The following is a 24,738-nucleotide window of genomic DNA, read 5'->3' on the forward strand; positions in this document are numbered from 1 at the left end:
GCTTTTTCAATGCTTTCCTTCCATAGGAAATAATGAAGGATAGGGGCACCTTCTTTTGGGGCTCATAGAATTGGACCCCCTGGTCCAATCTTTTTGAAACTTGGAGGGTATTTTGAGGAGAGGCACTAGATGCTATACTGTAAATTTGGTGCCTCTACCCCCAAAAAACAGCCTCCCCAGAGCCCCAGATACCCACGGATCAATTCTCCATGATTTTCTATGGGAATAAATCTCCATAGGGAATAATGGAGTTCCCAGCAGACATTTCCCTCCCCTCCCCCCGCTTTCTGACAACCGTGAAGCGGGGGAGGGTCTCCAAACTGGGGATCCCCTGCCCCCACCTGGGGATTGGCAACCCTACTTAATATGTAAAGGAGCTCCTGCTAGAATTCCACTCCTGGTTTTGAGGAAGTGGGTGGGGCCATGAAGGGCTTTTGCCCAGCAAGGCATATGAATTGATTATTGGAGATTTGATTGTGCAGATTTTTTAAAATGTTGTTTTGGCAGCAGCTGTACAAGCATCTACACCGGGATGGCCAAATTGCAGCTCAGGAGCCACGTGTGTCTCTTTCACACATATTGTGTGGCTCTTGAAGCCCCCACTGCACTGCTTGCTCAACTTGGAGAAGACATTTCTCTCCTTAAATCACTTCTCCAAGCCAAGCTAGCTGGCAACTTGGAGAATGCATTTAAAGTTAGTTGGTTTCTTTCCATATCTTCTTCCCCTCCCTTCCCCATCTATTTTCCTTCCTTCCTTCCTCCCTTCCCTCCCTCCCTTCCCGTCTTGTGGCTCTTGAACATCTGACATTTATTCTATGTGGCTTTTACATTAAGCAAGTTTGGCCACCCCGATCTACACTGGGTTGCTGAAGCTGAGCTGTGGCAGCCATTTTGTGGCTGCATCCACCATGCCGTCTCAGAATTCCAAATGAACCTGTAGGCTCAAAAAAGGCTGGAGATCTCTGAGTTACTGTCGGACTAAGAATGATGGAGCCATGTTGACTGACTTAAGGTCACTCCGCAGTCTTTCATGACAGACTGGGGATTTGAACCTGGCTCTCTCCCAGATCTTTCTCCAACACTCTAACCCAGGGGTATCAAACATGCAGTTCGTGGGCCAAATCAGGCCCCCAGAGGGCTCCTATGAGGTCCCCGAGCAACTGGCTGTCATCTGCTTCCTTCTCCCTCTCTCTTGCTTCCTTCTGCAGAACAGCTTGCTTTGCTTGCTCAATTGCACAAGAGCTACAGAACAAAACCTCTGTTTTCTCCATTGGCTGAGGCTCCTCCTTTGGGGAGGAAGGGGGAAGGAATAGCTAGCTTTGCCAGGCTCTCTCAATTGCACAGCAGAGCTACTAAGCCAAGCCTCTCTTCCTTCTATTGGCTGAGGTTTCTATCCCCCTCCACCCAGTCCCCTGGGGAAGGAAGGGAAGAGGCAGAGCTTCCTTTGCCCAGTTCCCTGGATCCCAAGGGAGAAATGCAAAGAAAGCACCTTTAAGACCAATGAGTGTTAACGTTTTAAGCATGTTTTAAGTTTTTAAAAATATATATTTGTGTTTGTCCGTGTTCTTTATAAAATTTGTATCTCTGCTACCTAATCTTAAATAGGTACACACATGGCCCGGCCCAACATGGCTTGGCCCAACCCGACATGGCCCGGCCCAACAAAGTCTCATTTATGTCAGATCCGCCCCTCATAACAAAGGAGTTTGACACCCCTGCTCTACCCACTACCCCATGCTTCCTCTTTCTTTCTCATTGCAGCATGACCAATTCAAGCAAAACAGACGTTCCAGACTCCCCTTAGGTTTGCTGCGTATCTTTTCAGTGTTGAGCAGAATATCTGCTATGTGAGAAGAGGCGGGGAAGGCGATGCAATGAATCATTGGCGGGAAAGCTATTTTTCAGTCCCAAATCTGGCATCCGGCCACAATTCTTTCCAACAATGAAGATTAGTACACTCTCCTATGTTTAAATTCCCATTCGTTTCTTTCTCTCTCTCCCAGGACTATATTTAGCGCAGCTGTTAATGCCAGGGAAGTTCATTGATCTTGCTTGGTGTATCTGGACCATCGAAAGATCTCCCTTTTGACAGGTCAAATCTCAACCCTTCCGAAGTCGTATTCCCTCTCATCTTTCTCTTTCAACCCGAGCCACTTCCCTTGCAAGAAGATAACTCATCTTCAGACCATTTTCTTCCACCCCGTTATCATCCATCAAGTTAGCCCAGAGAATTAAGTGCCTGTTCCCAGAGTATTTAAGTGCTTACATGTTTCTGCCAAACACTTTCAGTCCATTTTAAGGAGTAGCCCTTGTGTTGAGGGAGAAACCATTTTTTTTATGGCTTTTTATGACTGAACCTCGGGGTCAAAACCGAGGAGATGTTTGGAAATCTGTGACTGGATCTCTCCTATTTGAATTGCTAATAAAAGCTGCCGGGGAACTTGAATTGCATTGGAGACACGTGGGAAGGGCCAAGAAGGAGCTTAACTCTTTCTCCCCATGTGGTTTTGGCAATCAGAACCATTTTTCCAATTCGTTTCATTTACAGCCTAGTCTGACACTCTATTCACTCTTCCACATTGGCTGTCAGCCAACCTTTCCTCCCTGTCCTGTTACTAACCCTCAAAGGAAAAAAGACAGGTGGCTGTCTCCTTTTTTTATCATTTAGGGCAGGGGTGTCAAACTCATTTGTTATGAGGGCCGGATCTGACAGGAATGAGGCCTTGTTGGGCTGGGCCATGTCAAGCCAGGCCATGTGTGTACCTAACATAAGAACATAAGAGAAGCCATGTTAGATCAGGCCAATGGCCCATCCAGTCCAACACTCTGTGTCACACAGTGGCAATTTTTTTTTGTGGCTAATAGCACTGATGGACCTCTGCTCCATATTTTTATCTAAACACCTCTTGAAGGTGGCTATGCTTGAGGCTGCCACCACCTCCTGTGGCAGTGAATTCCACATGTTAATCACCCTTTGGGTGAAGAAGTACTTCCTTTTATCCTATTTAAGATTAGGTAGCAGAGATATAAACTTTATATAGGACACGGACAAACGCAATTAAAGTTTTTTTTAAAACCTTAAAATAAATCATGCTTAAAGCTTTAGCACTCGTTGGTCTTAAAGGTGCTTTCTTTGTATTTCTCCCATGGGGTCCAGGGAACTGGGCAAAGAAGCTCTGGCTCTTTCCTTCCTTCCCCAGGGGACCAGGAGGGGGAGGAGCCTCAGTCAACAGAAGGGAGAGAGGCTTGGCTCAGTAGCTCTGCTGTGTGATTGAGAGAGCCTGGCAAAGTAAGCTCTGCCTCCCCCACTTCCTCACCAAGGGAGGCGCCTCAGCCAATGGAGAAAATAGAGGTTTTGCTGTGTAGCTTTTGTGTGACTGAACAAGCCTTTTAAAGCAAGCTGTTATGCAGAAGGAAGCAAGAGAGAAGGAGAAGGAAGCAGATGACAGCCAGTTGCTTGGGGGCCTGATAGGAGCCCTCCAGGGGCCTGATTTGGCCCCTGGGCTCCTGATCTAGGGCTAATGGGGGCATGGGAAAGACTTTCAACAAGTGAAACCATGCAGAGGGCAGAAGAATTAAACCTGTCCCCCTCCTCTTCTCCCAGGGGGCCAGGCACATCCTTCTGTAGAGTTTGTTCCATTATGGCGGGGCTACCACTGAAAAGGCCCTTTCTCGTATACCCACCAAATGAGCTTTTTTGATTTATGGGGCAGTCCAGAGGGACTCTCCCTGCCATCTTTATTCCTGGACAGAAACATATGGGAGAAGACCATGCCTTCAGATTACCCAGCCCCAAGCTATGTAAGAAGTGTTTCACGTTCTCTCTCTTTCTCTCTCAAGTGTACAAAAACTGAACGAATTTCTCATCAGCGATGAGATTGGAGATGACAGCTGGAGAAATGGGGATAGCGCCCTAACGTACGAATCTTGCAAGAAGCACACAGGACTGGTAAGGGCTTTCCTCTTGTTGAATTTCAAGTTCGAGCTTGCACGGGTGTGGCTCAAAAAGGTGCACATGAATAGGGGGTTAACATACTGGGTTTATTGCATTAGTAGTTCACACAGAACTGCTTTATTGGTGACTACATCCTACAAAGACAACACGGTGGGGCCGAGACCCCGCTTATATGCATTCCCAATAGCACCCCCCCAGTCCATACCAATTTCGTGCCATGACCGCTCATTGGTTGCTGTACAGAGTTCAAATCATCCAAGTCCTTAGGCAGACCCGCAGTTTCCCGGATGCCTGCGGAACTATTGCGGACCAGTAAGTTCAGTGCAGTCAGTTCATGTTGCCCACTAAGTAAGTAACGGGGATAGTGATCACACCTGCCAGCTCTCCTCACGAATGTTCCCTCTAAGCTGTGGCATCTTGCGAGCAAAAGTTCTACTCTGTGAGTTACTGTCATTGAAGCGGTGAGCATAAATTAGTTCGCTCTGGGACCAAAATGTGCGAGCTGGAGGCTAAAGAACTGTGAGCTAGCTCATGCCAACTCTGCTTAGAGGGAACTGCTCCTCACACAATCTTCATCTGACAGCTGGCATAGTAAAATAGTTAGGGTGCTGCTGGCTTGGTGTCAGGGGGTGTGGCCTGATATGCAAATGAGTTCCTGGTGGGCTTTTTTTCCCGATGGGACTCTCTGTATTCTTGGTGCTCGCAGGGGGCAACAGTGGAAGGGCTACTAGCAGGCCTCAGGTTCCACCTCCTCCTGAGAGTTCCACCTCCTTGTCCATTGAATAGTATGTGCAGCTGCATAACAATCCCTGGATGAGCTCCACCACCTATTTTTCTACAAAATGACCCCTGGCTACTAGTGTCTGGGCCCTGCTGGTGGACCTCCTGATAGCACCTGGGGGGTTTTTTTGGCCACCGTGTGGCAGGGTGTTGGCCTGATCGAACATGGCTTTCTCTTATGTTAAAAACGTATAAAACACTGGGTTTTTTGCAGAAATAAAACTGACTTTCCTCCTCCTCCTTTGATTTCAATCAATGCAGCACCCCAAAGCTATAAATCGAAAGCATCCCTTCAGGCAGCAGCTGGACGGCTGTGAGCAGACCCTGAGGATACCAACTCGTCATATAGATATAGATGACTGCGCCATCAAGGTAGCCAAACCAGTTGTTTTTTATGCCATTGACCACCCAGTTTCTAACTAATCGATCAGAACAAACACACAGCCTTTGAACACACAGGCATCAGTGGAAATATTTTGGGGGAGAAGTTTGAAGGATAGTTATCATCCGGGCTTTTCTTGTAGCAGGAGCTCCTTTGCACATTAGGCCACACACCCCTGACGTAGCCAATCCTCCTGCAGCTTATAGTGGACCCTGTCCTAACAGCCCCGTAAACTCTTGGAGGATTGGCTACATTAGGGGGGCGTGGCCTAATATGCAAAGGAGTCGGAGCGGGTGGGCAAAGTTCTTGAAGTGGAAATAAGCTACTGAAGTCAGAAACTGACATGCTTACATGGGACTGAATGAATTTGGACTTCGGTTGTTATCTTATGTTTTATTGTGAGGGTTTACTGTGATATTTTATATAAGAGTCGGACTCGACTGTGCGACTGAACAACTATATATATATATATATATATATATATATATATATATATATATATATATATATATATATATATTTGTAATACTGTATATGAACCCTAATTTGTACATATTGTATTGAACCCTATTTTGGACTGTTTCACTTTTAAGAGAGTTTTTTGGAATTTGGTTAATAGTAGCTATTTCTTGTGTATGATACTTCATTAAGTTTCCACAGTTTTGGGGTTGTTCTTACCTCCTGGAGGCTGGCAACGCTGAACCAACTACATTTTTAAAGCTGAAGAGTTCACAAAAGTGGATCTGAATTAAACAAGATGATTTGTTTTCTCCTTGATTGGTAACACTTGCGGCCCCGTTTTACAACCACAGGCAGGACTATTTTGAACAGGAACGCACAGGAACTCAGTTCTGGCTGGCTTGGTGTGAAGGGGGTATGGCCTAATATGCAAATGAGTTCCTGCTGGGCTTTCCCTACAAATAAGCCCTGTTCGAAACAATGGCTTGGTGTGAAGGGGGTATGGCCTAATATGCAAATGAGTTCCTGCTGGACTTTTCCTACCAAAAAAAAAAAAGCCCTGACCACAGTCTTTGTGGGATTGTGTTGCAGGTAACCAACGGATACTTCTCATGGGGAAGCGGCTTAGCAACTCTATCGAACATCAATATCAGAATCCCAACAGGTAGGATCGATCACTCTCCTTTTTCAGCACTGTTTGATTCAGTCCCTTCCTCCATTTCATTCTACAGCCATAAGACGCTTTTTCAACTATATTTAAGAACTATATTAAAGGCTATATAAGTTGCTAATAAGTAGAATCATAGAATCATAGAGTTGGAAGGGACCTCCAGGGTCATCTAGCCCACCCCCTGCACAATGCAGGAAACTCACAAACACCTCCCCCTAAATTCACAGGATCTTCATCGCTGTCAGATGGCCATCTAGCCTCTGTTTAAAAACCTCCAAGGAAGGAGAGCCCACCACCTCCCGAGAAAGCCTGTTCCACTGAAGAACCGCTCTAATGGTCAGGAAGTTCTTCCTAATGTTGAGCTGGAAACTCTTTTGATTTAATTTCAACCCTTTGGTTCTGATCCTACCTTCTGGGGCCACAGAAAACAATTCCATACTCTCCTCTCTATGACAGCTGTGATGGCAGCTGCTGGCAAAGCAACTTTAAAAAAAAATCTTAACCACCTAAAGGCCAATCAGATGTCCTATTGAACAAAAGTCCTACCTGGCCCCAGGGCTTTTTATGTAGCAGGAACTCCTTTGCATATTAGGCCACACACCCCTGATGTAGCCAATCCTCCAAGAGCTTACAGGACTCTTAGTAAAGGCCTACTGTAAGTTCCAGGAGGATTGGCTACATCAGGTGGGTGTGGCCTAATATGCAAAGGAGTTCCTGCTAGAAAAAAAGCCCTGCCTGGCCCCAAGGACTTTCTAAAAATACTTGTTGGAGATCCTTCTTTCCCTTCTTACTATTGAATTAGTTGAGATTTGAGGAGATCTGTGGCTGGATAGTCCCAGCAGTCCTTAAAGTGCAGTAGCTGCTGTGCAGGGCCTGATTGAGATTGGCACCATGGAAGAAGAGGAGGAGATTTTACCCCTTAGCCCCCACATGGTTTCACTAATCAAAACCACATTGATTCCCTTGAGGACAAATGTGGGTAAATAAAATAAAATAGCCTTAACAAACAATTTTAAAAACCTGTACAATATATATTATGCCAATCAAAGTAACCTTCAGTTTCCCATTCTTTAAAAAAACCTTTTCTTTTGCCATCAGGTCAAGCCAACCTCTGGTGACCCCCAGTGGGGCTTGAAGGGAAGGGGCATTCATTGCCTGCCTCCATGTCATGACCCTGGTATTCCTTGAAGACCACCTGTCACAGGCTGGGTGCAGGCGAGAGTAGAGTCTAAGTCCAGTCCAGGTTCAGGCCAGAGAGTTCAGACCAAAACCAAATAAGAATGCAGAGTACGAAGGCGGAAAGCGAGGTTGTGTGGTGCCAGAAGTCAGAAAGCCAAGAGTCCAAGCAAGGGTGCAATTGTTGCTTCCATGTTGAGCCCAGCCCTGAGCAGGGGGCTAAATGGGCCTCCGGCGATGCCCCAATTAGCAAGTGGGGAAGCTCCTGCTAAAACTCAGGACTCAGTGACTGCTTCAGCGAGAGCCGGTTTGGTGTAGTGGTTAAATGCGTGGACTCTTATCTGGGAGAACCGGGTTGGATTCCCCCCTCCTCCTGCTAATGGCCTTGGGTCAGCCAGAGCTCTCGTAGGAGTTGTCCTTGAAAGGGCAGCTGCTGCAAGAGCTCTCTCAGCCCCACCTACCTCACAGGGGGGTCTGTTGGTGGGGGGAGGGGTAAAGGAGATTGTAAGCCGCTCTGAGATTCAGAGTATAGGGCGGGATATAAATCCAATATCTTCTTCTCCTTCCCCATAAGCGTGGATCCCTCTGTGGGGCCGCAAAGTCTTGGCGGAGTCACTCCCTCAACTGAGCTACCCGTGGGGGTGAGTCAGGCTTGCACAAAAGGCATTAAAATGTTGCTGTTAGCGTTACACAGAGGGCTTTTTTTGTAGCAGGAGCTTCTTTGCATATTAGGCCATACCCTCTGATGTAGCCAATCCTCCAAGAGCTTACAGGGCTCTTCGTACAGGACCTACTGTAAGTTCTAGGAGGACTGGCCACATCAGGGGTGTGTGGCCTAATATGTAAAGGAGGTCCTGCTGGAATTCCTTACAGGGCTCTTCGTACAGGGCCTACTGTAAGCTCTAGGAGGACTGGCCACATCAGGGGTGTGTGGCCTAATATGCAAAGGAAGTCCTGACCTCACTTCCTGCTTGCAGCTGTGCCTCCTCCTCCTCTGCTGCCAGGTCAGATGCGGGGAATGCTGGCAACAAGCTGTCAACCTCAGCTGCGCCAGAGGGCCCAGCTACAGGCTCAGTTGCCGGCTCGGGCAAGGCTCCTGCCGGGTCGTCATCGTTGCCTATGACACCTCCCATCCAAATACCGGCCAGGACTTAGCTTCCAAGATCAGACAAGATCAGGCTCGCCTGGGCTATCGGGGTTGGGGCAATTTCCCACCCTTAATGAAATGGGTCTTATTTTATAATGATTTTCCTTTGCAGGCCAAATGACAATGATTGTGGGCCAAGTCGGCTGCGGCAAATCTTCTCTCCTTCTCGCTATCCTTGGAGAGATGCAGTCTCTGGAAGGGAAAGTTCATTGGAGCCGGTAAGTTTTGCCTTGAAAATAATGTTACTTTCCAACAGAGTCAGGAGCTCTGTTTTAGATCCATGGGCAAAAGGGCTGCCTCCTATTAATCGGACAAATCGTAGAGACTCCAGCCAATAGAGCAATCACAGTATTACATGAAGGGATTTGGTGCTATTAGTTATTGTCTGGTAATACAATTTTAATATTAAATGCACCACTGGAACACAGACAGTAGTCATGATAGCTCCTATAACACAACTTCAAAGTTGGAATGCATGATCCACCTTCAAGAAAACCAAGTAAACCCTATTTCTGGGAGGGAAAGCATTGCAGTATAGCCTGATCTCAGAAACTGGGTTAGTACTTGGAAGGGAGACCACCAAGGAAGGCTCTGCAAAGGAAGGTAATGGCCAACCACCTCTGCTTCTCACTTGCCCTGAAAGCCCCTTGCTGGGGTCCCCATAAGGCTTGGATGAGAGACCACCAAGGAAGGTTCTGCAGAGGAAGGTGATGACTGACCACCTCTGCTTCTACTTGCCTTGAAAGCCCCTTGCTGGGGTCACCATAAGCCTTGGATGGCAGACCACCAAGGCAGGCTCTGCAGAGGAAGGCAATGGCCAACCACCTCTGCTTCTCACTTGCCTTGAAAGCCCCTTGCTGGGGTCACCATAAGGCTTGGATGAAAGACTACCAAGGAAGGCTCTGCAGAGGAAGACAATGGCCGACCACCTCTGCTTCTCACTTGCCTTGAAAGCTCCTTAGCTGGAGTCACCATAAGTCAGCTGCAACATGAAGGCACATTACACACCCACACAAAGACAAAATCAATGCCTACCTTCTAGGTAGTCGGTTAATGCTGGGAAGTCATTTTGGAAGTCTGGCTATGATAAAGTAGAAGCATACTCATCCTTAGCCAGTCCAGAGTTTTTTGTGGAGACAGCGGAAGCAGGCATTAGAAAAACACCATTTAGGGCCTTCAGTTGTGGAAGGAAGAGGAAGCTGTGTCTCCAAGACAACAGCCCACCTCTGCAGTGCTTGTCTCCCAGGCTCAGATCCTTAAGGGCACGGACGATCCTAGAAAGAAAATGACATGGCTATTACCAGGGGTGGAATTCTAGTAGGAGCTCCTTTGCATATTAGGCCACATCCCACTGATGTAGCCAATCCTCCAAGAGCTTACAAAAAAGAGCCTTGTAAGCTCTTGGAGGATTGGCTGCCGGGGGGGGGGGGGGGTATGTGGCCTAATATGCAAAGGAGCTCCTGCTAGAATTCCACCCCTGGCTATTCCTTTGCCTAACCATAAGTCATATAAACAAATGGAGCTGTGTTTTGCTGATGATTTCAGACTGCCTGACAGAGAAGCGATTACAGAAGGATCCTTCAGGTATAGCTAAATACAGTGCTGCTGGTTTCAGTCCTCTGGTATAATAGCCGAAGTTCTAATATCTTCCATCATTCCATCAATAATCATAACACTACATCATTCTGCATGCTTGAGTCTGATGCTCAGTGATCTCACAGAAGCAAGCAAACTTGGAAACGGACTCCAAAAGCACTAACACCACCAGGGACGTTAATGAAGATTTTTGCATTGTTTGGGAGTGGTTGCCAACCTCTGGGTGGTGGCTGGAGATCTCCTTGGATTACAACCGATCTCCAGGGGACACAGATCTGATCCCCAGGAGAAAATGGAGCAAAGTATGCAGCAAAGTATTCTACATCGCTTTCTACATGACCCATGTTGGCGGGAATGTCAGGCAATGCTCTGGTATTTGGGCAAGAATTCTATGGCAAAACCCAAATTTACCATAGAAGTTTTGCCCAAAGACAAGATGATGATGATGTCACTTCCGGGTCATGTTGGATGGGCCTCCCTCCTGCTTCCAGTAAGTCCTCCCATCCCCCACCAGTTGCCAGGAGAACATAAGAACATAAGAGAAGCCATGTTGGATCAGGCCAATGGCCCATCCAGTCCAACATTCTGTGTCACACAGTGGCCAAAAAAACCCAGGTGCCATCAGGAGGTTCATCAGTGGGGCCAGGACACTAGAAGCCCTCCCACTATTCCCCTCCAAGCACCAAGAATACAGAGCACCACTGCCCCAGACAGAGAGTTCCAACAATACCCTGTGGCTAATAGCCACTGATGGTCTTCTACTTCTTCAATAAGGGCTTGCCAGCTCAATTTAATATAAGAATTCTCTGCAGAATTAGGACTAATTGGGTGGAGCAAGAAGAAGACTCCCTTTTTGCTGCACACCTTCTGGAAAAGCCCTGCCCCAAATTTGAGGCGGGGGGAGAGATGATGAATATAAATCTATAGGCAGGGATCCCAACTCATAATGTGTGGTTATTAGAAATCTGTGCTAACATTATAAGGATTCAATTCATGGTATGGTGATTTGCATCTCTTGCTTAATCCAATGTTCTTTTCTTGTTCTAAAATTTCACCTCATTCTTTTGAAATAATACTTTAAAAAAAATCCATGTGAAGTAAGAGTGAATTAATTAACTCTGCTGCTTTTTGTTTTCTGCGCATTTCCATCATCCAGGCGTTTGTTTCCATTGCTTGTTGATGCTTGTTGATGCTGTGTTCCCCACTCTTATTTAAGCTGGAAAGTGTTGGGTACCATATTGTCAGCCTCGTGCTATTCTTCTAGGAATCTGGGCTGTTGTGAGGAATGGGAAGAATACGATGTAACACGGAGGGTGATCTTAAGTACCAGCAATTTAGTTTTCAACTGGCATTATAAAGTGGGATGGGAGATTTGAAATTAAATGTACAGAGAAGTTCTAAGCAGAGTTACTATCTTTATAAAAGGGTTAGAAGAGCCCTGCTGAATCAAACCAGTGGTCCATCTAGCCCAGCATTCTAAGAACATAAAAAGAGGCCTACTGGGTCAGACCAGTGGTCCATCTAGTCTAACATCCTAAGAATGTAAGAAGAGCCCTGCTGGATCCGACCAGTGGTCCAGCTAGTCTAGCATCCTAAGAACATCAGAAGAGGCCTGCTGGCTCAGACCAGTGGTCCAGCTAGTCTAGCATCCTAAGAACATAAAAAGAGCCCTGCTGGATCAGACCAGTGGTCCATCTAGTCCAGCATCCTAAGAACATAAAAAGAGCCCTGCTGGATCAAACCAGTGGTCCATCTAGTCCAGCATCCTAGGAACATCAAAAGAGTTCTGCTGGATCAGACCAGTGGTCCATCTAGTCCAGCATCCGAAGAACATCAGAAGAGCCCTGCTGGATCAGACCAGTGGTCCATCTAGTCCAGCATCCAAAGAACATAAGAAGAGCCCTGCTGGATCAGACCAGTGGTCCATCCTGTCCAGCATCCTAAGAACATAAAAAGAGCCCTGCTGGATCAAACCAGTGGTCCATCTAGTCCAGCATCCTAGGAACATCAAAAGAGTTCTGCTGGATCAGACCAGTGGTCCAGCTAGTCTAGCATCCTAAGAACATAAAAAGAGCCCTGCTGGATCAGACCAGTGGTCCATCTAGTCCAGCATCCTAAGAACATAAAAAGAGCCCTGCTGGATCAAACCAGTGGTCCATCTAGTCCAGCATCCTAGGAACATCAAAAGAGTTCTGCTGGATCAGACCAGTGGTCCATCTAGTCCAGCATCCGAAGAACATCAGAAGAGCTCTGCTGGATCAGACCAATGCAATCTAGTCCAGTATCCTAGGAACATCAGAAGAGCCCTGTTGGATCAGACCAGTGGTCCATCTAGTCCAGCATCCTAGGAACATCAGAAGAGCCCTGCTGGATCAGACCAGTGGTCCATCTAGTCCAGCATCCTAGGAACATCAGAAGAGCCCTGCTGGATCAGACCAGTGGTCCATCTAGTCCAGCATCCTAGGAACATCAGAAGAGCCCTGGTGGATCAGACCAGTGGTCCATCTAGTCCAGCATCCTAGGAACATCAGAAGAGCCCTGGTGGATCAGACCAGTGGTCCATCTAGTCCAGCATCCTAGGAACATCAGAAGAGCCCTGGTGGATCAGACCAGTGGTCCATCTAGTCCAGCATCCTAAGAACATCAGAAGAGCTCTGCTGGATCAGACCAATGCAATCTAGTCCAGCATCCTAGGAACATCAGAAGAGCCCTGTTGGATCAGACCAGTGGTCCATCTAGTCCAGCATCCTAAGAACATAAAAAGAGGCCTTCTGGATCATACCAGTGGTCCATCTAGTCCATCATCCTCTTTCATACAGTGGCCAACCAGTTCCTCTGGTGGCCGGCAATAGAGCAGAGGCTAAGACCTTCCCCTGATGTTGCCTCCTGGCTCTGGGATTCAGAAGCTGACTACCTTTGAGCAAGGAAGTTCCCTTTAGTCCTCTGGCTAGTAGCCACTGAAAGACTCATCCTCCATGAATCTATCTAATCCTCTTAAAAAGCTATTTTATTCTGTGGCCATGTCTACATTCTCTGGCAGCGAATCCCACATTTTAATCACTTTTGCGTGAAGTAGTATTTCCTTTGGCTCATCCTGAATCTACAGCCCATTGGATGCCCTTGAATTCTAGTATTTTGGGAGAGGGAGGGGAAGAAATTTCCTTTGTCAACTCTCTCCAAACCTTTACAAACCTCTCTCATCTCCCCCTTAATTGCTACTTTTTGAAACTGAAAAGTCCCAGAGTCTCCAGCCTTTCCTCATATGGAAGGTGCTCCAACCTCCTAATCATCTTGGTTGCCCTCTTCTGTACTTTTTCCAGCTCTGCAATGTCCTTTTTGAAATATGGTGACCAGAACTGTATACAGAGCTCTTTTTTCTAGCAGGAGCTCCTCTGCATATTTGGTCACGCCCCCCTGATGTAGCCAATCATCCTGGAGCTTACAGTAGGCCCTGTACTAAATTCTTGGAGGATTGGCTACATCAGAGGGGCATGGCCTAATATGCAAAGGAGCTCCTACAAGAAAAAGAGCCCTGAATATTCCAAACGAGGTCACATGATTGATCTACACAGGGGCATTATAATATCAGCCGTTTTTTCAGTTTTTCAATTTTATTACAGTTAATTGACCAGCAATAGCAATATACAGAATCTCATAGTCACAGACCGCAATTTCTGACTGCATAAAAACATTCTCATATTCAAATTCTGCCAATGCTAAATCTTAAGAGTAACACTATTTACCATCTCTACTTTGTTAAAAACGTCCACTTACTTATGACTAAAAAACAATATCTTGCTACTGCCTGAGTTACAGACTTCTTAGTATCTCCCAATAAATATTCCAGTAGCACGACATCTGCAGATTTCAAATAATTATCCAAAGGTTTAAATTTAGAGAGTAATGGAAATATTAATGGTGGGCTCTCTTCCAGAAAAAAAGCTGTCAATGTAAAAGAATGTGAGTGACAGTTTCAGCTTCCTTTTCCTGAGCATATATAGCGTCTTTGGTGGATAGGCCAGTGAAGAACCCTTCCTTGCAATACGTTAGAAGGGAGGGCGTCGAAACACAACCTAGAAAAGATATCGGCCATTTTATTTTCAATCCCTTCAAATCCCATTGATTTCAGTGGATTTAGTAGGGCATAATCCTGTTTAGGACGTCACTGTGTGTGTTACAAAATCCTATTCGTGAATGGGTATGGCTGTTGGCAGTCATTTTCCTGAGAAACCAAAAGACATAGCAATGTACCATAATCAACCTGAGAGTACAAAAGAATGAATTATAAAGTTAAAGAGAATCTCCGTCTATCTTGCAACTTCTACAAGGAGCTCCCCAGGGCTCCTTTTCTAGCAGGACTCCCTCTGCATATTAGGCCACGCCCCCTGATGTAGCCAATCCTATGGTTTTCCTTGATTCTCTAGCCATTTGGGAGGGGAAAACTCTATGGTAGAATAGGGTACAAAACCATAGAGTTTTCCCAGAAACACTTAGACCAGCTGCGCGTGACGTCACCGGCACAATGATGTCACTTTCAGGTGACTTCATTGCGTCCCTTGCTGGAGAATGCAGGGGACTAGGCAACCCTATTTCCAGGGCTATTTTGGATCAGGACAATTGCACAGGGGAAAGTCTAATGCCCCCTTCTTCTCATGCCATTATACCATGTGCCTGATAACCGAATTGAAAACCCGCAGTGAATGCTCCAAGTCATGGAACTACCACCATCTCGTTTGGTTTGGTAGGCTTACTTTCTGCGTGATCACCTTTGAGTGAATCTGTGCTCAGGTTTCCCTGTAAGGAACAAGTTTAAGTAATGATCACATGATGTGACCATCAGAGGAACAGAACTGGTCAGGATTTCTTCCAGTAATCCCATAAAGCTGAAAATGCGTGAGTTTGGTTATAGGCAACATAATATAGAATATAGGGGTCTTTCTTCCTCTGCTTCAATATAAGAACTTTTGCATTATTTTAATTTTAGAATATTGCCCTTAGTATGTGAAGTTTGCTCACAAGCTTGTTACCTATTTTGCATTACTAAAATATTGTTTACCATAACTTGCAGCATATATGAAACCGATTCTTCTTTTGAAGCAAGCCGGAGGTATTACTGCGATTCTTTAACGGGGTATTTTGATGCAAACTGTTTGCCTCTTCAGGATCATCTCGAATCTCCACCTTTCATACTCTACAATCAATACTTTGTTTTCATCCTATGATTACAACAGTTTGCCAGACTAGTATTAACCATTAGACTTCTTCAATGCAGTGGTTCCCAATCTTTTGGGGGTAATGGGTGGTATCTGTTTTAATTCCTAACCAGGTAAATTTTGAAGCACTTAGTTAAGATCCCATTCAGACAGTTACCAGATGAGCCAGTGACTTCGTATAATATTAATTCTCAGATGGACACTAAGGTTGCTACCCCATGACTGGCAACCAGTGACAGATCACAGGGGGCATTGTGTCAACACCATGACATCCTTACCGGTGTGACCCAGAAGTGACATCATCACGCCAAGGCAATGTTCTAGCATTCTCCCCAAACTTTGTGGTTTAATAATTGAAGTTTGGGCTATGCCGTAGTACCAGAAGTGACATAGTTGTGTTGGTATGATGTCAATTTCCCCCCCATTTCCCCAGACATCCCCCCCCCCCCCACTATCCAATTCAGAGGCAGCAGATAGAGCTAGCAGGCATGGGAGATTTCCTGCCAAAGAAGAAGATCTGGTCTCCCTAAACCAACACCTGTTTGTGCAATATCCTCCTCTTGTGAATTGTGCAAATGAGGAGAATTGTGCAAATGAGGAGTCCTCAGTAAATAGCATCTCACTTTGTACTTGCTGCATTTCATAACCCCGCTCTTTATTTTTTGTTCCATAACCTTATTTTCTTTCCTACTGAGGATTCAAAATATTGTATCTGACGAAGTGGACTCTAAGCTACAAAATCGTAAACTTGAAAAAAAAAATTTAGTCTTTAAACGCTCTGAAAGGGAGGCTACTAGATTATAGCCTCCTTTTCAGAGTATTTCTCCAAAGAGGGCTTAACTATTAATGTTTCTAGGTCAAAAGTCCTTCTCTTTAGTTAAAAAAAGCCCGTACAGATGATGAACTATAAGTAAGCAGTAGCAGGTCAGTCTATAGAGCAAGTAGAGCAATTTAAGTATTTAGGAGTTAGCGTGTGATGTCTCGCTGTTTGTGACTTTTGTCACCAAAAAAGTAACATAAGAACATAAGAGAAGCCATGCTGGATCAGGCCAATGGCCCATCCAGTCCAACACTCTGTGTCACACAGTGGCCAAAGAACCAAGTGCCATCAGGAGGTCCATCAGTGGGGGTAGAAGCCCTCCCACTGTGCCCCCCCAAGCACCAAGAATACAGAGCATCACTGCCCCAGACAGAGAGTTCCAACAATATGCTGTGGCTAATAGCCACTGATGGACCTCTGCTCCATATGCTTATCCAATCCCCTCTTGAAGCTGTCTATGCTTGTAGCCTCCACCACCTCCTGTGGCAGTGAATTCCATGTGTTAATCACCCTTTAGGTGAAGAAGTATTTCCTTTTATCAGTTCTAACCTGACTGCTCAGCAATTCCATTGAATGTCCACGAGTTCTGGTATTGTGAGAAAGGAAGAAAAATACTTCTTTCTCTACCTTCTCCATCCCATGCATAATCTTGTAAACCTCTATCATGTCATCCCGCAGTCGACATTTCTCAAAGCTAAAGAGCCCCTGCTCTTTAGAAGATTCCTGCGTCATATACAACATGATTTGGTTTTGGGAGACCAGAGGATTTATCTGTTTTCAGTCACACAGAGACCTTGGCTCGCTCGTATCTGTCTGAACTGGATCTTACTGTTTTTATTTCTATTGATATTGCCTCTAACTTGCTCCTTGATTCTCTAGATCTGGGCTATCTTTGTTTTTATTACACGCAATGCTCCAAACCCCGGAATGCAGGAATTGGTATGGCAGAAATCGAACAGAGATGATAGCTCGTTAAATTTTCATGTCAGTGAAAGCAACTAGGTATTCAGCCCCAGTTGTGAATACAGTCATAACAGGGAACCGGGGAAAGAGTTGTTAGCCATGCTGAAATGGATTCACTGAACAAACCTTCCATCTTAGTTTTCAGGGAGAGTTTTTTCATACAAAACTCAAATTTCTTTTACTTTATGATGCAAAATTCAAGTTTCGGTGGCTTGCTGGATAACAAATGTCAGCAGCTCAGTGGTCACTTCCCAAATGGCAAAATCCAGTTTCCACGTCTAGAATCAGATATCAGCCAAAGATTCATGGTTCATCCAATTGCATTCCAAAATAAAGTTATTTAGATGCACAGATGTTCATTGAACTTGAGTTGAAATTCCATTTCAATTTTAATTCATAGCACATGTGGAGATGATTGGGAACCACTGGATTGGATCTAGCCCCTCTTTGACACCTGATAACTGAAGAGCAATCATTAACATAATTCAACTTTTTTTTTAACCTTTCTAAACTCCTAAAATATGAGAACTGGTTGGGTTACTTCATATGCTTCTAACCAACATTCCACTTTTCATAGCACACGTATATCTTTTCGTCTAATTGTAGAGAGCATCTAATCTAATTTGATAAATCAGGATAGTACTCTCCGAAACAATAGCTGAACGAAATTTCGGCAGATATTCAAAGGTGTAACACATTAACCATATTTACCATTCAACGAATCTTGAGTGAGAAATTTTCAATTCAGGATTAGAATTTACCTTTTGAATGTGACATTTTTAACCTTGATATGTGAATACTTTTGACTTCTTGGGCTCTCTCAACAGTATTGGCATGGGCAGGTTTCCCATATAAAAATCTCATAAAATGTCAGTAGTTAAATACTGATTAGTACTGTTATATGTCATCTATTTGATGCTAATGTATTAAATATAGTCAAATAGAAATACCATTACATATCAGTCACCAGACATATGTTAGGTCATTGATTTTCCAAATTTCTCATCTCAGAATCTGGGATTATTTGGAAAGTTTTTCATTAAAAATTACAGACAAGATTTCTCTAAAGAGATATGCTCCACCATTGTGATCTTTCTCTGCAATGTGCAACTGCAGGAGAACATTGGGTGTGTTCCCAATTCACAATGTGTTTCAATCACACCCTTCTGCAGGGGTGGAATTCTAGCAGGAGCTTCTTTACATATTAGGCCACACACCCCTGATGTAGCCAGTCCTCCAAGAGCTTACAAAATAGAGCCTTGTAAGCTTTTGGTGGCTTGGCTACTTCAGGGGTGTGTGGCCTAATATGCAAAGGAGTTCCTGCTAGAATTCTACCCTTGCCCTTCTGAACATTCTTTGGAACCCTCCGCAGCATGCTCAGACCAGGGCTTTTTTTTGTAGCAGGAACTCCTTTGCATATTTGGCCACACCCCCTTTGATGTAGCCAATCTTCAAGAGCTTACAATGAGCCCTGTACAAAGAGCCCTGTAAGCTCTTGGAGGTTTGGCTACATTAGGGATGTGTGGCCTAATATGCAAATGAATTCCTGCTACAAAAAAAGCCCTGGCTCGGACAAATCAGTGTGGGAAATATAACTTGCAGGTAGATCTCATACAGATTGGACCAGTGTCTGTTGGGCTGTATGTATGCTCCATTCCAATGTGACATCCAGTGTTCCACATTATGTGAGTTCAGATGGGGGATATGGATTGCCTTGGTTAAAGGCTGAGGTCATAAACCATCCCCTCCTCCACCCCACACACACATGGTATCTTTACATACTTCAAAGAAAGTGCAGATAAACCAGACAGTCTTTCAGTCTGGGGAAGAGGCAGGGGTGGAATTCTAGCAGGAGCTCCTTTTGCATATTAGGCCACACCCCCTGATGCGGCCAATCCTATAAGAGCTTACAAAAAGAGCCTTGTAAGCTCTTGGAGGACTGGCTACATCAGGGGTGTGTGGCCTAATATGCAAAGGAGCTCCTGCTAGTATTTCACCCCTGGGAAGAGGGAAGCAACACGTCGCAGAGAGTGGGTGCTCTTTTAACCTGATCCTTCAACCCTTTTTTTCCTTGGTTATGATGCCTGCTAATTGTTTTGTGTGCTTTTACCCTCTTACCAAGCTCAGTGTGCATGAGCCAGAAGGAGTTAATTCCCCATGAATTAACATGTATTTTTATGTACTTCTTTCATCAGGAGCAGATACACAGTGGCTTATGCTGCCCAGAAGCCCTGGCTCCTAAACGCCACGGTGGAGGAAAACATTACCTTTGGAAGCCCATTTAATAAACAGAGGTAAAGCACAATGTCTTTTTGCTTTGAACAGCTGTCAGAACTCCAGCTTTAGTCTTGATTAAAGCTAGAAGACAAAGTGAAATGGATGGGTCAGGCAGATGGAAAACACAAGAGAAGATTTTTTTAAAAAACATATAATAAGTTTATTTTAAAAATTCCAAGTTATACAGAGCATTGTTGGGTGAAGTAGTACCAAGCAGATTTAATTCCATGTGTAACAAAATTCTACTATGCATAAAATACTTTGGTATATATAACATTGTAGAACATCTTATTTAGCATTTAAGATAATGTCCAGTTCGCCAATCAATCAATCAATCAATCAATCGATAAACAAATAAATAAATATCTTATTAAGGATAAATTAACTGGTAATTGGGCTGGAATGTTTTACTCTTAAGCTAAGAATAATGCCTTGCTCCATCCCAAGCCAAACAAAAGGGAATATTTAAATAAAAAGAGAAAGAGGGGATAGCATAAGTTAGAAAGAATTATAGTGAGAGAAACCGAAGGTAAGTTATGTTAAGAGGTAAGATGTTTTTAGATTCATTATATTCTAGAAACAGAAGCCGTTTTTCTTCAAAAGATGTGACCTTGGGGTAAATGTCAGACTGCAGGGTGACATGATAGAGGTTTACAAGATAATGCATGGGATGGAGAAAGGGAAGGTAAAGGAGATTGTGAGCCGTTCTGAGACTCTTCAGAGTGGAGGGCGGGATATAAATCCAATATCTTCATCTACCTCACAGTGTGTCTGTTGTGGGGGGGAGATAAAAGAGATTGTGAGCTGCTCTGAGACTCTTCGGAGTGGAGGATGGGATATAAATCCAATATCTTCATCTACCTCACAGGGTGTCTGTTGTGTGGGAGGGGAAGGTAAAGGAGATTGTGAGCCGTTCTGAGACTCTTCGGAGTGGAGGGCGGGATAGAAATCCAGTATCTTCATCTACCTCACAAGGTGTCTATTGTGGCGGGGGGAGAAAGTAAAGGAGATTGTGAGCCGCTCTGAGACTCTCCGGAGTGGAGGGCAGGATATAAATCCAATATCTTCATCTACCTCACAGAGTGTCTGTTGTGGGGGGTGGAGAGGTAAAGGAGATTGTGAGCTGCTCTGAGACTCTTCAGAGTGGAGGGCGGAATATAAATCCAATATCTTCATCTACCTCACAGGGTGTCTGTTGTGGGGGAGGGGAAGATAAAGGAGATTGTGAGCTGCTCTGAGACTCTTCAGAGTGGAGGACGGGATATAAATCCAATATCTTCATCTACCTCACAGGGTGTCTGTTGTGGGGGGGGGGAGAAGGTAAAGGAGATTGTGAGCCGCTCTGAGACTCTTCGGAGTGGAGGGCAGGATATAAATCCAATATCTTCATCTACCTCACAGGGTGTCTGTTGTGGGGGAGGGGAAGGTAAAGGAGATTGTGGGCCGCTCTGAGACTCTTTGGAGTGGAGGGTGGGATATAAATCCAATATCTTCTTCTTCTTCTATTTGAGAAGCAGGAATTAGGGGGAAATAAGAGTAATTTCCTTTGGGTTTTAAAGGTTTAATTTGTCTCGTTCTTTTCTCATTTGCCATTGAGAATGGCCTATTAAATGTTTCATATGGTTTTCAGTTACTTATAGGCAGGGCTTTTTTGTATCTGGAACTCCTTTGCATATTAGGCCACACACCCCTGATGTAGCCAATCCTCCAAGAGCTTATAGGGCTCTTTGTACAGGACCTACTGTAAGCTCTTGGAGGATTGGCTACATCGGGGGTGTGGCCTAATATGCAAAGGAGTTCCTGCTACAAAAAAGCCCTGCTTATAGGTCAAACTTGTGTTTCAGGCCCCCTCCAACTGCCCAGGGTAAGATTATGTAAAGCAATACTGCTCTTCCGTTCTCGTGCAGATTGCATCAGATGTGTCTTCTGTTCCTTCAACAGGTACAAAGCCGTCACAGATGCCTGCTCGCTGCAACCCGACATTGACCTTCTGCCTTTTGGGGATCAGACAGAAATTGGTGAACGGGTAAATAAAGAAGGATGGTCTTTCTTGTCCTGTTGATCTGTAAATGTTGCCGCTTACATGTTCGAGATGTTTTGCTTGGAAAATCAATTTTTATATCCCAAAACAGTTCAATGGATCATTGGATCAAAATGAAATTGAGAGCTCTTTCATCTAGGCATTTCAATTAGTCTTCTTCAGTCTGTTGACTGTATCCAATTGGAACCTGATTTGAAAGACATTAAATTTGGACACTGAGTTGTTAGCATAAAGATGAATCAAGCCAGCATAAAGATGAATTATAGCCAGCTTTAAGAGGGGATTGGATAAAAATATGGAGCAGAGGTCCATCACTGGCTATTAGCCACAGTGTGTATATATATATATATATGTGTGTGTGTGTGTATGTATGTATATGTGTGTGTGTTTGTGTGTGCGTATATATATGTATTTCTTAAATCTTCGTTCGCGAAGTCAAGCCGAGAGAGAGAGATATGTATATATATGTACACACACACATATATTGGCCACTGTGTGACACAGAGTGTTGGACTGGATGGGCCATTGGCCTGATCCAACATGGCTTCTCTTATGTTCTTATGTGACACAGAGTGTTGGACTGGATGGGCCATTGGCCTGATCCAACATGGCTTCTCTTATGTTCTTATGTGAGACAGAGTGTTGGACTGGATGGGCCATTGGCCTGATCCAACATGGCTTCTCTTATGTTCTTATGTGACACAGAGTGTCGGACTGGATGGGCCACTGGTCTGATCCAACATGGCTTCTCTTATGTTCTTATGTGACACAGAGTGTATCTTCCATCTTCCAGACTAGACTAAGTAGCTGTTCTTGTCCCTGTTCTGTATTACTGTGGCTGATGTAGATCCAGTCTCACTAACGGAGCATGTCTACCCCTGCTCTAGGTTGCCTTGACAATATTGCCTACTAAACCCAGGAGTCCAGAGGTCTTCAAAAGGCAGCTTGGGGGATGGTCCCTCTATGTCTTCCAATGATGAACGAACATTCTCTGTTTCATTTCTTTATTCTATTTGCCTCCATATTATCAACCATTTTGAATATCTGCCTTTCACTAGTGGTTGCATCTGTTGCTTTGTGATGGACTGTTAAAGGCTGGCATTTTATAAGGTGTTGTCCCTGCAAAAAGTAATTTGAGAGTTCGATATGAAATGTATTACTGTGCTGACCTATGACCATAATAAACTATTTTGTTCATTTATTTATTTGTTCATTCGTTCGTTCATTCATTCATTCATTCATTCATTCTTTGCTGTATCCATTAGGGAATTAACTTAAGCGGAGGTCAAAGGCAACGCATCTGTGTCGCACGAGCACTCTATCAAAACACCAACCTCGTCTTCCTGGTGAGATTTGTTTCTTTTCGGTACCAACTATATGGCTTGTTTTCTGTTTAGCCATTGAAGTTTCCAGCCTTTAATTAAGGATACAGTGAAGTTATGATTCAAATCTATAATACAGTGGGTTTGATGCACTGAAGAGGCAAGGTGGTAGTGATAATAAGCTCTTTGTTAGATACAGCATGGTTGATGGCTGCACTACAAAGACTGGCGGACTGGGTCAATGGGCCAACTACATACAACTCAGGGTTTCTACGCAAGCATGTTATTGGATCATTCAAACCAGCACGGTGTCTGTGGTTGGTGCGGGGCAGCAGGGATTTGGATCCTGCTGCCCATTGTCCCCGAGTCCCCAAGCTTCATTCATATGGCTCCAATGAGCCAGGCAGGAACACCCAATTCAGTCCTCACTTGAGTCCGGTACACAACAAAATCTCAATATTGAATTTGATTAAATAAAGTAGGCTGGATCCTACCAATCCGTTCGCCTAGCAGTTCTTTTTTTCAGGTAGAAGAAGCCTTCCACTAATGCTTCCCTTTCCCATGGAGCTCCTTCTCTTGCATCTGGGAAAGCTTCTTCCACTAGATAGAAGAAAGAGCCTCTGCTAGCAGAACAGATGCATGCAGAGAGGTAACCAATTCCATGCTTGAATACTGGCATTTGAATGCATAGGACTCAGCTGCTTTTTTGGTTCTCAGCTTCATGGAAATTTGCACTTCAGATGGCCCATGCTAGTCTGACCTCATCAGATCTCATGCTAAGCAGGGACACTACTAGCTAGTACTTGGATGGGAGATCACTAAAGAGCTCAGGGTTGCTACAAAGAGGCAGGCAATGCAAAGCACCTCTGTCCATCTCTTGCCTTGAAAACCCTATATGGCAGGGGTGCCAATGGTAGCTCTCCAGATGTTTTTTGCCTACAACTCCCATCAGCCCCAGCCATTGGCCATGCTGGCTGGGGCGGATGGGAGTTGTAGGCAAAAAGCATCTGGAGAGCTACCGTTGGCCACCCCTGCTTTAGGGTCTCCATGAGTTGGCTGCAACTTGACGGCACTTTCCACCACCAGTAAAGGTCAACAGGACCTTTCTGCCTAGTTGGATCCTATCAGGGCTTTTTTTTTTTTGTAGCAGGAACTCCTTTGCATATTAGGCCACGCACCCCTGATGTAGCCAATCCTCCTGGAGGAGGATTACAGGGTCTACTGTAAACTCCAGGAGGATTGGCTACATCAGAGGGCGTGACCTAATATGCAATGGGGGTGCAACCTAATATGCAAATACACTACAAGAAAAGCCCTGGATCCTATGATTCCTTTCTTCTAAGAGTTGTATAATTTTATTGAATTGTTGTTAGCCGCCCTGAGCCTGCCTAGGCGGGGAGGGAGGGATATAAATAAAATTTATTATTATTATTATTATTATTAACATTCACTACTGGAAGAAAACCTGGCAGAAAGAAGCCCTAGCATCCAACCCAGATCATCCTTTGCATTGGCAGAGCTGTTGCAGTCCCACATTAAAATCCACAAATGTCCAAAAACCTGAACTCTGGATCTGGTCTAGAGTGGATCAGGCTACTAGGGATGAGGTCACGCGTCACATTAAAAGTGGGACTGCAGCGCTCCAATTTGAACCACCGAATTTTTTTTTTTTTGTAATAAACAATTTTTATTAGTAACATATGGAGCTCCATATGAACCACCGAATATTGATTCGACGCAGGGCCGATCAGACGAGCATCTAAGAATGCGACTCGTCCAGATATCGTCCAGATACCATGATTCCTGCTGTGGTGTTTTCATGAAACATGCACCCAGATGTTGGGAGGTGGGGAATCAAACGTTGCTTCAAAGGGGGAGGAGTTTGGGGAATTAACATTGCCGATTCAAACTAGGGGACTGCCGGGAACTACTGTTCT

The 24,738-nt window shown here is 44.7% G+C and overlaps 1 protein-coding gene across 6 annotated transcripts in view; it reads left to right on the forward strand.

The window, feature by feature from the left end:
* Window positions 1–24,738, forward strand: part of ABCC9 (ATP binding cassette subfamily C member 9) — a 132,941-nt gene that overhangs the window by 50,728 nt on the left and 57,475 nt on the right. For 3 of the 6 annotated variants that reach the window (XM_060245920.1, XM_060245921.1, XM_060245923.1), the window contains exons 14-20: window positions 3,841–3,949; window positions 4,997–5,107; window positions 6,168–6,240; window positions 8,682–8,787; window positions 19,357–19,455; window positions 21,380–21,464; window positions 22,745–22,825. In XM_060245920.1, coding sequence (XP_060101903.1) covers window positions 3,841–3,949; window positions 4,997–5,107; window positions 6,168–6,240; window positions 8,682–8,787; window positions 19,357–19,455; window positions 21,380–21,464; window positions 22,745–22,825 — 664 coding nt within the window. Of the gene's footprint in view, window positions 1–3,840; window positions 3,950–4,996; window positions 5,108–6,167; window positions 6,241–8,681; window positions 8,788–15,233; window positions 15,297–19,356; window positions 19,456–21,379; window positions 21,465–22,744; window positions 22,826–24,738 lie in introns of all 6 variants that reach the window. The other 3 variants (XM_060245918.1, XM_060245919.1, XM_060245922.1) reach the window with 2 other exon arrangements.

Source organism: Heteronotia binoei, chromosome 8, assembly GCF_032191835.1.
Source record: "Heteronotia binoei isolate CCM8104 ecotype False Entrance Well chromosome 8, APGP_CSIRO_Hbin_v1, whole genome shotgun sequence".
Lineage (NCBI taxonomy): Eukaryota > Metazoa > Chordata > Lepidosauria > Squamata > Gekkonidae > Heteronotia > Heteronotia binoei.